Genomic DNA, 16,475 nt, shown 5'->3' with positions numbered 1-16,475 from the left:
CTGAATGCCTCTGTAGGATGGGATTTATCTATTGTTCATCCCTCTGGGAAAAAAACCATCTCATCTGCCCTGGTTATTGCCTGCCCCTTCGTAAAACTCTACCAAGAAGCCAAGAAAAGCAATTTTTAAATTGCAATTACAAATCCCAGTTAATAGTCCTACACTGGACGCTTTCTTGTTCAGCCTGATGTGGTTAAAATTCCTTCATCCATCCCTTTGGTTCTAACATTTTGTATGGGTGGGAGTGTTCCTGCTCTGCTGCATCCCTTTAGGATATACCCGTGTATCCTCACTGTTGTGGTTTAATCCCACACAGTTTCTCACTCACTCCCCTGCACCCCATAAGGAAGAGAATCAGAGAGGAAAGGTAAACAGGTAAATCTGTTGATATTAGAACAGTTTAATATTTGAAACAAAACATAATGATAATAATAATGACAATGAGAAGAGAAACAGCAGCAGAACCCAAGAGAAACAATTGATGCTCAACACAATTGCTCATCACCCACTGACTGATGCCCAGCCTGTCCCCAAACAGCAAACTGGCTCCATTCTGGGTAATTCCCACAGCTGATACCCTGGAAATGATGTTCTGTGGTAGGGAATATCCCTCTGGCCAGTCCAGGTCAGCTCTCCTGGCCGTGCTGCTTCCCAGCCTTTGGTGCAGCTCCTCAATGGCAGAGTGTGAGATGTGGAAAATCCTTGACTCAGGGTGAAAGCAACTCAGCAAGAGCCAAAATATCGGTGAGTTATCAGCATTATCCTCATCCCAAATCAGGAAACACACAGTGCTGTAGGAGGAAAATTAACTCTCCCAGACAAATGCAGGCCATTCCCCCAACTCCCGTGTCCTGGGGGACTATTGCCCACTTGGGGACACACTTAATGACCCAGGACAGGTTTGGGACCAGCACAGTGCCCTTTCCCTGGGTGAGCCACCAACCTGGGGGATGACAGAGACCCAGCAGGTCCCAGAGCTCCTCCAATGGAAGGGCTGTAGCTGCGTTTTAGCCGCTGCACCTCGCGGGGTGGGGCATAAGGAAGCAAAACTGGGATGGCAGCACAAGGAAAAGGAAAACTACGCAGGGCTCAAGGGAGATTAAAGGCAGAGGGAAGGGGAGGAAATCCCAGCTGGTGGCACAACAACACAGGATTAAACTTGGGGTGGCACGGAGCTAATGCAGAGCAGGGAGGGGAGGGTGGGAGCGTCCAGCCCCAGATGTCAGGGAGCAAAACTCTTGAAGTTCTGCTCGGTTCAGAGATCAGCGCTCGGGGCTTGATCCTGTCGCAGATGAGCAGCACAGAAGAGCTTATGATGTGAGCTCTGGAAACAGCTTGTGATTATTTCCCTGCTATTTTGGTACTTCCCCGATCCTGCTGGAACCACACCAGTACAGAAGAGCTTCATAGTGGTGTAGCTCCCTCCCTCTCCCCACTTCTAGAGGTAACCGTCATGGCAATTTTTATAAATACATCCTTGCCAGGGTAAGGGGTTATGTGGCTTTAAATACACTGAGAAAAATGGCTAATATTTTTTTCTTTCATAAACTCAATTAAATCGTTAATTAAATCTGTGCCATCACTGAGTGTCAGACAGCCCAGGGGGTCCACAGTAAGAGATAAAACAGATTCATGCACAGGTTTTACTATAGCAATAAGTAATTATAGCTACTCTGCTTGCCCATGTCTGTCAAAACTAATTTGCTTCTTTGTGAGCTCCGTGGGAATAGCTGGACCTGGACTGGCCATTTGAGGGCCCAGGGGACTTCCTAGACATCCATGGGTAGGCAAGCAGGACACGAGCTGCTGGAGAGCTCAGCCACCCTGCAGCGTCAGCTCCAGGCCACGCAGGTTGTCCTGCTGTGGCTCTAGACGTCATCATTGGGCTGATGAACCAGAAGGCCTGAGCAGGAGAGCCTCAATTTATTAGAAGGTATTTGTGTTTAGACGTCTTAATCTGCGAGCTGAAGCCCACCATTACATTTCCTTTATTTTATTCTGCCTCAGACAATCTCTCTGTCACCAGGGTCTGGAAAGGATGGATTTACTGGTGCCAGGGTGCCCAGAGACTGTGCCACTGGGGCCCATTTGCATGTGTGACAGTCACAGGATCAGCGAGGTGGGAAAAGAGCTCTGGGATTGACTCCAACCCATGATTGAACCAGACTATGGCCCTGCATGCCCCGTCCAGTCTTTCCCCAACACCTCCAGGGATGGTGACTCCACCACCCACTGCAGGGAATAAGAGCCACCCCTCTCCCACAGCCCTCAAATCTCCTGCTTTGGTGAGATTTTAAAGGAACTTCCAGCACAAATCTCATACCTCATATGGGGCTGTAAATAAACAGCTCTATCTCCATTTCCCACCCCCTCTTCCAGACCCCTGAAAAGTGGCTCTACAGAAGAATAAAGGACAAGCCGTGCACCAAAGCAGCCCTGGGTGGGAGCTGGCTGGAGCTGAGGATGCCACAAAGCCCACACCAGACCCTCCCTTAGCGCATCTTTCCAGCTTTGCCTTCATGCTCTATTTTTAGCACAGCTAAAGGTCCAGAACTTCCAGAGCGGCCCATTTAGCACCGTCAGGAGGAAGTCCCAGCCTCACCACCCATGACCCAAAAGGCAGATTGGGCTGTTAGATTCACCCAGAGGCCGCTTCCCAAGCCCGTGGGTCACGCACATCCCCCGTGGTGTCACAGCAGCGAAACCTCCTGCTCCCCCCGCCGTGACTCATGAGCTGACAGACCCTTCCTGAATTTCTGAGGCTGGAATTACAGCTGTTCCCCCGGCCCCCTCCCTTCCTCCTTGTCCAGTGTGTCATATTAACGGGTGATCGGCTTACACATGCTGCAGTATGGATTCCTTAAGCTCCGCAGAGCTGTGTCTATATATAAAGCCCCGAGCTGGAAACTGAAGTGCACAGACAGCTGGGAGCGTAGCGAGCGTTTCACATTCCCGGTGTGCCGGCGGTCTGGGAGCCCACGAGGCTGAGAGCTCTGCTTTGAGCAGGTTTCTTTACTCAGGTGTGGATATAGCCACCGATATTTATCGATAGAAGGAGGAGTGGGGCAAAGAACGAGCGGTTACTCATCACCATGGGTTTGCCTCTTGATCAAGTGGAAGAATTGCGTCTCTACCAGCAAACTCTTCTCCAGGATGGACTCAAAGACATGTTGGACCACAATAAATTTCTGGACTGCGTCTTAAAAGTCAAAGGGAAGGAGTTCCCCTGCCATCGGCTGGTGCTGGCGGCCTGCAGCCCCTATTTCCGGGCCATGTTCCTCTCAGACATGGAAGAGAGCAAGAAGAGGGAGATCAGCTTGGAAGATGTCGATCCAGATGTCATGGGCAAGATCCTCCACTACATCTACACCTCCGAGCTGGAGATCACCGAGCAGAACGTGCAGGACATCTTCTCCGTGGCCAACATGTTCCAGATCCCCTCCATCTTCACCGTGTGCGTCTCCTTCCTGCAGAAGCGGCTCTGCCTCAGTAACTGCCTGGCCATCTTCCGGCTGGGCTTGATGCTGGATTGCGCCCGCCTGGCCGTGGCCGCCCGGGATTTCATCTGCGACCGCTTCTCACTGGTCTCCCGGGATGAGGAGTTCTACCAGCTCTCCCCCGACGAGCTGATTGCCATCATCTCCAGTGACTCCCTCAACGTCGAGAAGGAGGAGAGTGTCTTTGAGGTGGTGATGAAGTGGGCGGGCACCAAGGACCGTGAGGGCCGGCAGAAGGCCTTGCCCGTCATGTTCGAGAGCATCCGCTTCCGCCTCATGCCCAACGACTACATCAAGGACCACGTGGAGAAGAACGCCATGGTCAAGTCCAGCCCGGAGCTGCTCAAGAAGCTGCAGATGGTGAAGGACGCCCAGAAAGGCAAATTCACGGTGGTGAAGAAGAAGAAAGTGAAGAAGAACAGTGAGAATCAAGCAAAGGAGGGTGTTGTCAATGGAGCAGTAGATGAAGGGGAGGATGCAGAGGAGGACGCTCTCCCTGGGATCTTGAACGACACGATGCGCTTTGGGATGTTCCTCCAGGACCTTATTTTCATGGTGAGCGACAGTGGGGCAGTGGCCTATGACCCCAATGCCAATGAGTGCTATTTTGCCTCCCTGTCTACCCAAATCCCAAAGAACCACGTCAGTTTGGTGACCAAAGAGAATCAGATCTTCATTGTTGGAGGACTGTACTACAACGAGGACAACAAAGAGGATCCCATGAGCTCCTACTTCCTACAGGTACTACTTTTATCTTTCTTTTGTTTCTTTGACTGCTTGGGAGCATCACCAAGCTTTAGCTGCCATGAAAAGCCCATAATATTCGTTGTGATGAGATGTTAAAGTTGTAAATGAAGGAGAGTGATCTGGGTTGCTTTATTGGAGGTTCTTCTCCCTTTATTTTTAAGGCAGACGCCGCTGAGGGGTGGTTGTCGTAGTTGAGGGAGAAGGTTTGAAGGAGTAGGAAATAGGAATGAGCCTTCCTGATCCAAATCCTGAGGAGAGGATTGTTTAGAACAGTGAATTTGGCCCAGCCCTGGCTGCCACAGGTTTCACAACTGGGAGGTTCATAGCATTATGCTTTGCATCCTCTGTCTTCCCTGGTTATGAACCCCAGGAAAACCCAAGGGTGACAAAAAAGAAGCAGCAACAGCTGCAGCCACAGAACAAACACCCCAAGGACACAGGGCACGTCCCTGCCTCCCAACACATGCCCCATTCCTAGTGCTGTTCCTGCCCCTTGCTCCAGCTCAGAGTCTCTGCCTCAGCCATTTCCATCCTGTGAGGGGGAAACCACCATGAGGTGTCTTTGGGAATACTCCTCAGGGAAAGCGGCTGTTCTAACTCAGCAGTGACCAAGCTGTGACTGGATTGAGCTGTGCAGGCAATCTGAGCCCCCGCCTGGGCTGCAGCCCAGATTTCTTTCCCTGTAGACAGCTAGCACAAGGCGCCTACCCTTCCTGCTGACCCCGAGGAATCCAGTAAATCCTCTATTCTTCCTCCCATACCCAGAAATCCCTTTTTTTTGTTCCTCTCCATGGCTCAAGTCTTCTGGGAAGAAACAATAACGTGTCCCAGGCTCACATCTTCTGGGGAAAACAATAACATCTCCAAGAAGAAAGGATAAAATGAGGGTGGTTGCCAAGCTTAGAGCCCTGATCCCTGCCTTGACTCGTTGCCTTCACCAGTAGGGCTGAACATCATGCAGGGACCACGCTTGTCCTCACCTGGAAAGGGGCAGGGGGTTGTGCAGGCCAGGTGAAGTCCAGGGAATGAGAAACCGGGAGGAAGAAACCCCAGCCCTATAAAGCAGGGGGGAATGGGAAGGCCGAGGAAGTGCTGGGGGTGTCCTGTCTGAGATACAGCCTTTCACACTGGACAATCCGTGATGGCAGAGGTGTGGCCAACCCCATCAGTTACCTGTGAAGAGCAGGCTGATGCATTCAGCCCAAACCTGTGCCTAAAGATCAATCTTCCCAGCAGAGGTGGAGCAGGGTCCAGAGAGGTCACAGAACCTTCATAGAATCATAGAACAACCTGGGTTGAGAGGGACCTTGAAGATGACTCAGTTCCAAACCCCTGCCATGAGCAGGGACACCTTCCACTAGACCACGCTGCTCACAGCTCCATCCAACTTGGCCTTGAGCAACTCCAGGGGTGGGGCAACATCCTTGGAAACATTTAATATTTGACTGCGCAAAGCCCTGGGAAACTGCTCCAACTCCAAACCTGTGCCCCTCTGAACGTGTGGGTTGGATGATAAACCTTTGGTGGTCCTTTCCCCCAAAGTACTCTGTGGTTCTAAGCTGCAAACACCAAGATTTCTCTATTCAGCTCCCAGTTTGCCACTGGCTCAGTGGCAAATAAATGCCTGGAGCATCGTGGGGCCGGTTTTAGCTCTTCCCCACAAGAAGGGTCTCTTCACACGTCACCACGTCACTTGTGCTTGGGAGAATGAGGCGAATCCTGGGACTGGAGAGTGCAATCAGTTTGCAAATGTTAAATTTATTACATCGGTGTCATTATGTAGCTCACTGTTGCTGTAAGAGCAAGAGGGGTTTTGAGCCCTTTTTCAGCTCAACATATTTATACATGCAGCTCCATGACAAGCCACTATGCCACAGCTCCCTACACTTTCTGACTCTTTCTATCCTCCAAAATTTCACATTCAGGGGCATTAGGTCAGGGATAATTTAGATTTGAGGACAGGCACCGAAATATAAAAATGCTGATAAATCCCAGGGGGCCTTGCAGATTTTGGCAGGAGCAAAACGATTCCATTGACATTTTGGATGGAAAAGGGTATCCTTTCTTTGTCACTTGCAAGATTTATGACTCAAAAACAATGCTGAATCCATCAAGAAGCAGGAACTATCCTGATGACTGAGCTGCTCAGGGCCGCACTATAAATAACACATGTGTGGACTGCAGCTTACAAAGAGACAAAAACCACAGGCACCCAGCTGAGGCCGAGTCTTTGGAGCCAACCATCAGGCTGAAGCTCCTTGGCCTGAGCCCATGGCAAACAATGCTCCAGGCAGTGCTGCGTCACAGCTTCATCCTGCAGTCCCACAAAACTGGCTGCAAGACATCCCTCCCTCCTCTATCAAGCTACATTAATTTTTTTTTTTTTTTTTTTTTTTTTTTTCCGGTTCCCATTAAGCCGCAGTGCTCAGAGTCTCCAGTCTAGGATTTTTTCTTTTTTCTTTTTTTTTTTTTCCCCCTGGTGGGAGACGAGGCAATGCCTTGAACTACAGATGTCCAAGGATTTGGTGATCTGATCCAGCTCATCTGGTGGTCTGCTCATCTGTCAGATGGGTCTGGCACACTTTGTTACCTGGCAGAGATGGAAAGTACCAGGATGAAATACTATGAGGTGCTCTATGCATGAAAGCGTTCAGGAAAATTTCTAGGATTGAAATGCTTGCTTCCATTCCTCCAGTGCCAGGAACAATCCTTTATTAGTCCAGCAAGGGAGACTTTCACCCAAAGATGACCAAACTTGTTCCAAGTTCCAAGTTAGATGAGGAGACTCAGGAGAAAGCTTATCCCTCTGCAACTCCCTGAAAGGAGGCTGTAGCCAGGGCGGGGTTGGCCACTTGTCCTGATGCCTTGGGAAGGCTGAGCTGTAACAGAGACTGGACAGAGCTAAGAGAAGAAAGTAGATATTTATTGAAAGGCCTTTAAGGATACACCTTGGGCAGGACAAGAGCCTGGGCAGGGACAAACCCAAGGTAGAACCAAAATGGCCACAAAATGATCACAAAATGGACCCAAAATGGTCATAAAATGCACAGCCGGTCATGAGGTCTCACACTAAGTTTTGGCCCGTTTGCATTTTGGGGTTTAATTGTCCAATTCCAGCTCCAGGTTATGCAGTCCCATCCTTCTTGTTTTCTATCTTCAGTTCAACATTATTTGTGCTTTTGGGCCCGAAAATTGTGCTTGTTGTCCTTGGTCTTCAGCAGGAAAACAATTTGTTTTGTATCCCTGCTCTGTGAAGAGAGGTCACTAGCACTTAATATGAAGTTCAGAACCGAAAACCATGAAAGCTAAAATGTAAGGCATCACTTCCAGGCAACCAGTGACAGGACGAGAGGACAAGGCCTCAAGCTGCACCTAGAGGGGTTCAGGTTGGACATCATGGAGAACTTTTTCACTGAAAAGGTGGTCAGCCATTGAGGTGGGCTGCCCAGGGAAGAGGTGGACTCACCGTCCCTGGAGGTGTTCAGTAAATGACCTGAAGTGGCATGGAATTGACAAGGAGGTGGCTGGTCAAAGGTTGCACCCAATGATCTCAGAGATGTTTTCCACCTTTGATGTGATTCTGTAAAGTCCAGGCTTTGATGAACGGAGCAGAACATGTTGCTGCAGACCCGTCTCTGCTCTTACTCCATGCCAGAAAAGGTTTATCATATCTGACTTGGGTTTGCTCTCAGATCTCCCATCCTGCTCCAGGTGACAAAGGCACAGCCACAGGAACATTGCAGGGAGTGCTGCTGGGCTGACAAAGCTGCACACGGCAACAGACTTTGTCCTCCAGCTCTGCACCCCGACCGCTACCGAGCAAATGAACGCTCCCTCGTGACCACATTTTCCCTTCCAGTACGACCATCTGGACGCAGACTGGCTGGGGATGCCCCCCCTGCCCTCCCCTCGCTGCCTCTTCGGCCTGGGGGAGGCGGAAAACTCGATTTTTGTGGTTGGAGGGAAGGAACTGAAGGAGGGAGAGAAGACCTTGGATTCGGTCCTGTGCTACGACCGGCTGTGAGTGTTCAGAGCGAGCGTGGGGTGGGAGGGGGCTTGGAGGACAAGGTGGAGCAGCTGCCGTGCCAAGGGGTGCAGCTCGGCAGGGGTCAAAAGGTCTGGGAGAAGGGCTTGAACTCTGCCTGTGGACTGTCTCGAGCTCTGCCCTGGGGCTCTGAGCTGTCTCGCTCCAGCTGCTCCCTTTATGGAGCCTCCTGGGGAGGGAAGCCTTTGTGGGGATATTTTTTTATCTGGTATTAGTAGATGTTCGTGTGAGACATGTACAGGGGTGGGTTTTTTTTTTTCCTTCTGCTAAATCTTCTGCTCTTGCCCATTGATTAAAGGTTCAGTGACATCCACTGCGGTCTCACCAAAAGCGGTTTGAACAGAAAAGCTTGTTTTTAAAGTTTTCAGATGTGTCACAGAATGGCTCATGCTGATTGATACCAGGCTTAATACCTGATTATTTTTGGATAATGGGCTCTGACCTATGCTGGCTCATGAGCTTTTTTAAAAGGCACCATCCTGTTCTTCTCTCAGGGGACAGGAACTTCCAAACCCTGCTGCTCTCTGCCCCAAAAAGACAGAGCAGCAGGCAACAGCAAGTCTTTGCTTGGTCTATATTTAGATGTGTGCACTTCCAGGTCTGTTTTGTAGGCAGAGATTTGAAACCAGTTCCATCCCCACAGAGCGGGGCATTTATCTGCCACTACAGACCCTGGGAAAGAATTTTTCTGCCCCCACAAAGTGCTTCGGGGTGGTTTGATTGTCAGTTTGAAGATGCCAGAGATGTGATCAGCACCACTTTATCTCTGGTTTTATTTGGTTGATATTATTCTGCTCGACAGTGGCTGAACCTGAGCCTGCCGTGTGCCCAGGTGGCCAAGAAGGCTGGTGGCATCCTGGATGTATCAGCAGGACCAGGGAAATGTTTCTTCCTTTGTGCTGGGCACTGTGAGGCTCAGCCTCAGATCCTGCATCCAGTTCTGGGCCCCTCATGAAGGGAACAGAGCTGAGGAAGGGTCTGGAGCACCAGGAGCAGCTGAAAGAACTGGGGTGCTCTCAGCTTGGAGAAAAGGAGGCTCAAGGGGTCATTACTGCTCCCTATACTTACCTGAAGACCTCAAGAAAATAATGAATATTAGCATAAATATTCTGCTTATTTTACTGTCACACTTTTTTAGGATTACATCATTTACTGTCTGAGCCTGTCTCATTGCAGGCCTTGCGTTTCTGAGATTGAGTCCAGCCCTGTGCTCCCCTCTAGGACTGGGAAATGCCATCCTCTCTAGGTGTCACCCAGCAAAACACAAATCCTTTTGCTCCCATCTCTCTCTGCCCCAGGTCCTTCAAGTGGGGTGAGGCCGATCCCCTTCCCTACGCAGTCTACGGCCACGCAGTGGTGTCACACAAGGACCTTGTCTACGTCATCGGGGGAAAAGGGAGTGACAAGTAAGTCAAAAAGCAAGAGAAAAATCGAGGAGGCAATCCCCCAGAGCAGCGGGATGCAGAGTTGATGCCCCCTCAGCCTGGTTTAAGGCGGGATGGATGGGATGGGAGATGTGCATCATTCCCTCTCCACTCACCTTTGTGTCTGCAGCCCTTTCCAAAGCCTTAGGAGGCCCACAGGGACATCAAGAAGATGGCAGCGTCCTTACAGGAGAGAGAATGTGTTGCCCCATCCCTGGAGGCAGGATGGAGAGGGCTTTAAGGAAAACCGTTCCAGTGGAAGACGGCCCGGCCCATGGGGGTTGGGATGAGATGATGTTTAAAGATCCTTCCAAACCAAACCATTCTGTGATCCCCTTTGCCCACAAAATAAATGTCACACAGATTGGGAGAGGCACTCAAGAGCAAGAGGCCCCTTCACTTTTAGGGTCTCCTGTCTTGGACTTGTGTTGGAATCCTAGAAACTTAGAATTTGGGGTTTTAGTGTATGGTAATACATATAAGTCAAGATGGAAGATTTTGGGTATTGTCTAAGTCCTTCTTCACCTTCTTCTTCCTTCTTCTTCATGGGTTTGGGTGGTTTTCTGTAACTGGGTAAAAAAGGTCCACGTTGCACACCTTGGATGATCATTATTGGGTCAAAAGCACAAACAATATAGGTCTCACCTCATTACTGGGGGTTTATCACTTAAATGACTTCAGAAAGAATTAGAAGCTCTCCATTTCTACCTTCATTTTCTGAGCTCACAGTGGGTGAGCCTGTAAATACTGTAAATAAATAAGAGATAATGAAAAACATTCCAAGTCACAGAGCAGAGTGGTCACCATAGCCAAATCCAGAGGTGTGTTTGCAACAGGAAGGAGAAACCTCATCCACCCTGACCCCATCCCGCCCTCCCGCAGGAGACGAGCTCAGCAGGAAAAGGCCTCTCTCAGGAGCATCACTGTGGCTGCCTTGCAGGGAAAAAATGTGACTGCTTTCAGAGCAAACATTCCACAATCCAGCGAGGATTGGTCCTGCTCGGGAAGGGTTTTGGTCTGAAAGGTGTGAACGTGCACACAATTCACACCTCACGCTGCCCACCTGGCCACAGGAATGTCACTGAGGGTATTTTGCAGCGTCACAGTTGATCGGGAGCACTAAAACAATGCCTTGATGGCTGCCTGGACCAGTATCCAGGGGTGTGAGCACCAAGCTGAGCTCTCAGGACTCCTATCCAGAGTGGGCACAGCAGGAGGGGATGTGTTGCACACACAGGTGGTGATCCCAGGCATGGACATCCTTGGTTGCACACCCAACAAAGAGGGTGTGTTTCTCCACTCACGACAACGTGGAGGAGCAAAATCCTCCCAAGAGACCCCACCTTCTTCCCAGCAGACATCCTCAAGCCCCTGCAGTGCAAAACCTTGCAAACCACTGAGGTTCCTTTTCCTTCTCGTTTTTTCTCCAGGAAGTGCCTGAAGCAGATGTGTGTCTACAACCCAGCCAAGTTTGAGTGGAAGGAGATGGCTCCCATGAAAACCGCCCGCTCCTTGTTCGGAGCCACCGTGCACAAGGACAAAATCTATGTGGCAGCTGGTGTGACCGACTCTGGTTTGACCAGCTCGGTGGAGGTCTACGACATTGCCACCAACAAGTATGTCCCGAGCTGTGGTTACACAAAGGAGTAGGTGCAGGTGTACGTTCAGCGACTTCCAGCCACTCTGGAGCTTGTTTGTGACTCCAGATGTCAGTTCCTTCAGTTTATATGCCCATGGAAGGGGAGTCGGGACTGGATAATCTTTAAGGTCCCCTCCAACCCAAGCCATTCCAGGGTTCTATGGTTCCTCAGAGAGCTGGGCGTCACCAAAGTCACTGTGGTTGAGCTGAGAATCATCTCGGGCTCATCCTCAAAGTGGTTTCACCTGCTGTGCCATCCTTGGGTTCCCTGGCAGCTTCACCCAACACAATAAACCCCCTGAGTTTGGGTGGCTCCTGAAGATGCAGTCCCAGCACTGGGAATACTGGTCCATGTACTCAAAGCAAAACAAAGCTGAACAATGATGATGTGAACAATTTCCCTAAAACCAGCCAGGGTATGGTCCCATCCCGCCTGGACCCGCACACCTGGATCTGTCACTAGATGTTGGATCCTGATTTGAGGCCGTCCTCAGTGTGGGGGTGGCCGAGATGCTCTAACTTGTCCCCTCTCTCGACGTGGCAGGTGGGACACCTTCACTGAGTTCCCTCAGGAGCGCAGCTCTGTCAGCCTGGTCAGCCTGTCTGGGGTGCTCTACCTGCTCGGGGGGTTCGCCACGGTGGAGACGGAGTCGGGAGAGCTGGTGCCCACGGAGCTGAACGATGTTTGGAGGTGACAACCTTCCCCTGGGCTGTCCAAGGGAGCGTGGGAGGGATGATGATGCCTGGAGAGGCTACCTGGAGCAGATGACGCCTTAAGTTTCCGCTGTCATGTATTTCACATTCCGTGCTGCCCAGGGTGCAGCTCTGAGCTCACAGCCAGGGTCACTCAGCTCTCTGCACACAGCAGCCACACAAAACAAATCCTGCTCCTGCTGCACACCAAGGACGACTGGGACAAGTGTTCAGCCCAAAAGCACAAACAACGGTGGCTGGAGGGAGAAAACAAGAAGGATGGGACTGGAGAACCTGGAGCTGGAATTGGACAATTCAACCCCAAAATGTAAATGGACCAAAACTTTATAAAAATGTAAGACTTCATGACCATTCAGCCATCTTCTGACCATTTTGGGTCCACCTTGGGTGTGTCCCTGGCCAGGTTCTTGTCCTGCTCAAGGTGTATCCTAGAGGCCTTTCAATAAATACCTACCTTATTCTCCAGCTCTGTCCAGTCTCTGTTCCAGCTCAGCCTTCCCAAGGCATCACAGAGGCTGAACAGTGTTAAAGGAACAAAATAGGTATTTATTAAAGAAGCCTTCAAAGATACACCTCAGGCAGTAGAAGAGCCTGGCTGGGGCTACACATGTGATGGATGAGCAGTCACGAGTTTTCAGTTTTATAAGTTTTGGTCCATTTACAGATTGTGGTTAATTGTCCAATTACAGCCCCAGGTGATGTGAAGTCCCATCCTCCCGGTCTGCTCTCCTCTGTTCGCTGCTGTTTGCACTTTTTGGGCCTGAAGCTGCAACGGTGTCCTTGGTTCTTGGGCTGGAAAAGGATTGTTTCGTCTGACTAAGCTGTGAAGAGAACTTGCTAACACTTTATACAAAGTTCAGGTTCATATACTAACACAATACAGAACCTGGAAAATACGAAAGCTGAAACTTAAGGCATCAATGAAATAGATAATTTCTGTCTTTTTTAATGCCGTCAGTGTGAGATGGAGGTTGTCACCCCAGCACGAGGCTGCAGGCTCAGCACAGGGTGTCTGGGAAGTTTACCCTGTGCTGTGCTGGAGGGCACATCAGTGCTCCAGTGATCTCTCCCAGCCTCACACAGCAACAAACCAGGGAAAGCTCGCTCCTTTGGCTTTGTTGTGCGCTGACATTTTGCCTGGAGCTGGTTCCAGCCTCCCCTTTGGTGTGGAGCAGCATCTGTGCGATGCTTCCTCTCCCTGGGAACAGCCAGTGATGGGGCTGGGAAGCAGATAATCTGGACTGGGAAGCAGATAGGCTTGGCTGGGAAGCAGATAGGCTTGGCTGGGAAGCAGATAGTCTTACATGCAAGAGGAGTGGGCAGAAAGCACTTAGTGACAGCTGCTAATGCAGCGTTGGCTGCTCCCGTCCTTCACGTCGGTGCTCTGGCACCCTCAGCAGGATCCTGCTGTCCTTCACCGTGGATGTTCCACCTTGGCGCCATCAACCCCATTCCCAGAAGAAAAATATCCCCTCCCCTGCAAGATCATGTGCTGATATCCACGTCCCCCAAACCAGAGCACGGCAGGGCTGAAACTCCCCATGCAGATTCTCATGGCCGAATAACCCCTGTGGGATGTCACACCACGCACCGGGGCTCCCTCCACTGAGGAGTGCAGCTGGAGGGAGGGAGAGGAGAACTTTCCTCACTGTTAAGGGTCTGTCTGCCTCTCCCCAGGTATGACGAGGAGCAGAAGAAGTGGGAAGGGGTCCTCCGGGAGATCCAGTACGCCTCCGGTGCCACGTTCCTCCCCGTGCGCCTCAACGTTCTGCGCCTAACGAAGATGTAACCGGGCTGGATTGGGCAACTTTCCACAGGCTGCTGGGGCAAGGAGGGATGGGGGGAGATGGGGAGATGCTTATCGGAGATGTGGCATCTGGACACCGCCCAGGACATTGCATCTGTGATTGGTACTCTTTTGGATAAGTGGGAAAGAGGGGGAAGTATCTGGGAAACCTCTGGGAACTTGAAGGTGCTCACAAGGTAATTAGAGAGGGGATCTGGAGCCTGCAAGGAGCTGGGGAAGACTGAGAAGCGCAGAAAAATTAGTTATTCCAGTCTCAGGAGACAGGACAAATAGATCACACATTTTTAAACTTATTTCTCCATGTTTTTCCTCGTCTTTTCAACTGCTGTTGGTCCTCTCCAACAAAGAGAGGATGCAGAAAGTGGGGACTAAGATGACATTCCCCAGGGAAGAAGTATTTCCCATCAAGTATTTCCGAACCTAAGGTGTCCTTGGAGAGAAGAAGTGTTCCTTGGAGAGAAGAAGGAAGGGTTAAAGTGAAGTGGCACAGGAGAGACCTGATAGAATTTGATGAGTTCTTGAGTGAAGAGGGTTGCTGGGATGAGAGAGTTAAAAGAAGAGATCATGTGAGCAGCAGAAGCTCCTTGGAAGTTGTAATGAAAAGCAAATAACCTTAGTTCTTTGCCTCCACCTTGACTTTGGAGTGATGAGAAGCTGGGAGCTGAGTCTCAGGAAGGGAAGAGTCATGGAAGTTGTAGGGTGGGAAGGGGATGCCAGGTGTGGTCATCTCCAGCCTTTTGGGCTCCTCATCCTCAATCACAGATCACAATGTCCTCACCTATGGATGGACAAATGCTGTTTTTTTAGGGAAAAGTTTTATATTTTTGCCATTTCTCTTATTTTTAATGTTCAGATTTTTTTTTGGTTTTGTTTTTGCTTTTTTTTTTAAATATTATTTTACTTTGCTAAGGAGATCTCAGATGTGTTTGGCTCAGAGAGCTTCTGACAGAGGAAAAAATGCGTATTTATTTTGAAGTTGTCAATAATGATGTTTTGATAGAGACACAACTGTACGGGCAGCAGGAAAAAACATTTGTTAGAGCAAAAATCTCCTGATGCCCACAACCATCTGACCAGTGGTTTATTTAAAAATAAATGTGACTATTCCAAAAGAAATCCCCTGTGTTTGCGCATTGATAGAGCTGGAACTGAGCCTTCACAGCAACCAAAGACAAGGACTGAGCACAAGTTGTGATGGACACATGCAGCAAAACAGCCCCATGGAGAGCCCCATCTTGTCTTGTTATTTTCCGCCATTTGAGAGATGAAATTTTAGGATCTGCATCCTTACAGCTCTTCCCCATGGATACCAGAACCAAGAGTTTACTCAGGACTAGAAGGAATCCGAATGTCTACATTGACAGGGTGAGAGGAAACAGCCTCAGGTTGTGCCAGGGGAGGTTTAGATTGGATATTAGGATGAGTTTTTTCACAGAAAGGGTTGTAAAGCACTGGAAGAGGCAGTGGAATTCCAGTGATGGAGTCATCACCCCTGGAAGCGTTCAAAAAATGTGTGGATGTGGCATTTGGGGACATGGTTCAGTGGTGAACATGGTTGTGCTGCTGGGTTGGTGGTTGGACTCAGTAAGATTAAAGTTCTTTTCCAACCTTAGCAATTCTATGATTCTGTGATGTCATAGTACCATTAACAGGGGTGATAATCAATAATAATTTTTAAAAAAGAACAAATACAAACCTTGCAAAACAATTGCCCCAAAGTGGTATGAAAATTCTGGTATCACAAATGATACCTGGCTGATTCATCTAGACCAAAATGCGGTTTTGGAGAAACTAAAACAAGTTTGGAAAAAAAAAAAAAGAATTTAAGGGAAGTAAAGGAACCAGAGACTTGTCCTGGTTTCATTTGAAGGATTTTGGAAGTTACAGGATAAGCTCCTCAGAGGACAATCACATCAGAACAGTAATGAAATATTTCAGAAAAAAAAAAAAAAAAAGAAATCCAAGGTGACTGGCTTTTGCAAAGTAGCTTTTAAAAAAAAAAAAAAAAAGCGGGAACAAAAAATCTTGAAACAATCAAATGTGTGAAAAACGCATGGAAAAGAAATAAACACCTTCTGCCTAGTTCTGCAGAAATTCATGTAGACAATTCCCAAGCTAATTAAAGATGAATCTTCCAAATAGCTTGTGGCAGAAAAGAAAAAAAAAAAAAAAAAAAAAAAAGAAAAATTAAAAAAAAAAAAAATTAAAATAATCCCAGCATAGAATAACCATTTTAAAAAGTCATTTATTGCAGTGTCAGGGTACCAGCTCCTGCCTCCAGCAGCGCCATCCCTGTAAGCGTTCCAGGAATGAGTGGAAGTTGCACTCAGTGCTCTGGTCTGGTTGACAAGGTGGTGATTGGTCCAAGGTTGACTCAATGATCTTGAAGGTATTTTCCAGCCTTAATGATGATTCTGTGATTCCGTGACCTTTTTTAAACACTTTTTGCTGAATGCAGGCTGGAAAGTTGTTGATGATCTTAATGAAGATTTAATCCCCACTCACCTCCTGCCACATTTCCTGGCTCTCCTGGAGGAATTCTGGGCTTTTTAAAGGCAGCAGGAGAATGCTGTTAACATTTCATAAGTTGTTGTGATGTGGT

The 16,475-nt window shown here is 49.1% G+C and overlaps 1 protein-coding gene across 1 annotated transcript; it reads left to right on the top strand.

The window, feature by feature from the left end:
* The first annotated feature begins 2,932 nt into the window (after positions 1–2,932).
* Positions 2,933–15,204, top strand: KLHL40 (kelch like family member 40). The gene is made up of 6 exons (XM_040070527.2): positions 2,933–4,238; positions 8,104–8,264; positions 9,588–9,695; positions 11,144–11,329; positions 11,897–12,043; positions 13,744–15,204. Exons 1-6 carry the CDS (start codon positions 3,093–3,095, stop codon positions 13,853–13,855), a joined length of 1,860 nt encoding a protein of 619 aa, XP_039926461.1. The 5' UTR covers positions 2,933–3,092; the 3' UTR covers positions 13,856–15,204.
* Positions 15,205–16,475: the final 1,271 nt, after the last annotated feature.

The sequence above is a fragment of the Hirundo rustica genome, chromosome 1, assembly GCF_015227805.2.
Source record: "Hirundo rustica isolate bHirRus1 chromosome 1, bHirRus1.pri.v3, whole genome shotgun sequence".
NCBI lineage: Eukaryota > Metazoa > Chordata > Aves > Passeriformes > Hirundinidae > Hirundo > Hirundo rustica.
This window is presented reverse-complemented; position numbering and strand designations above follow the sequence as displayed.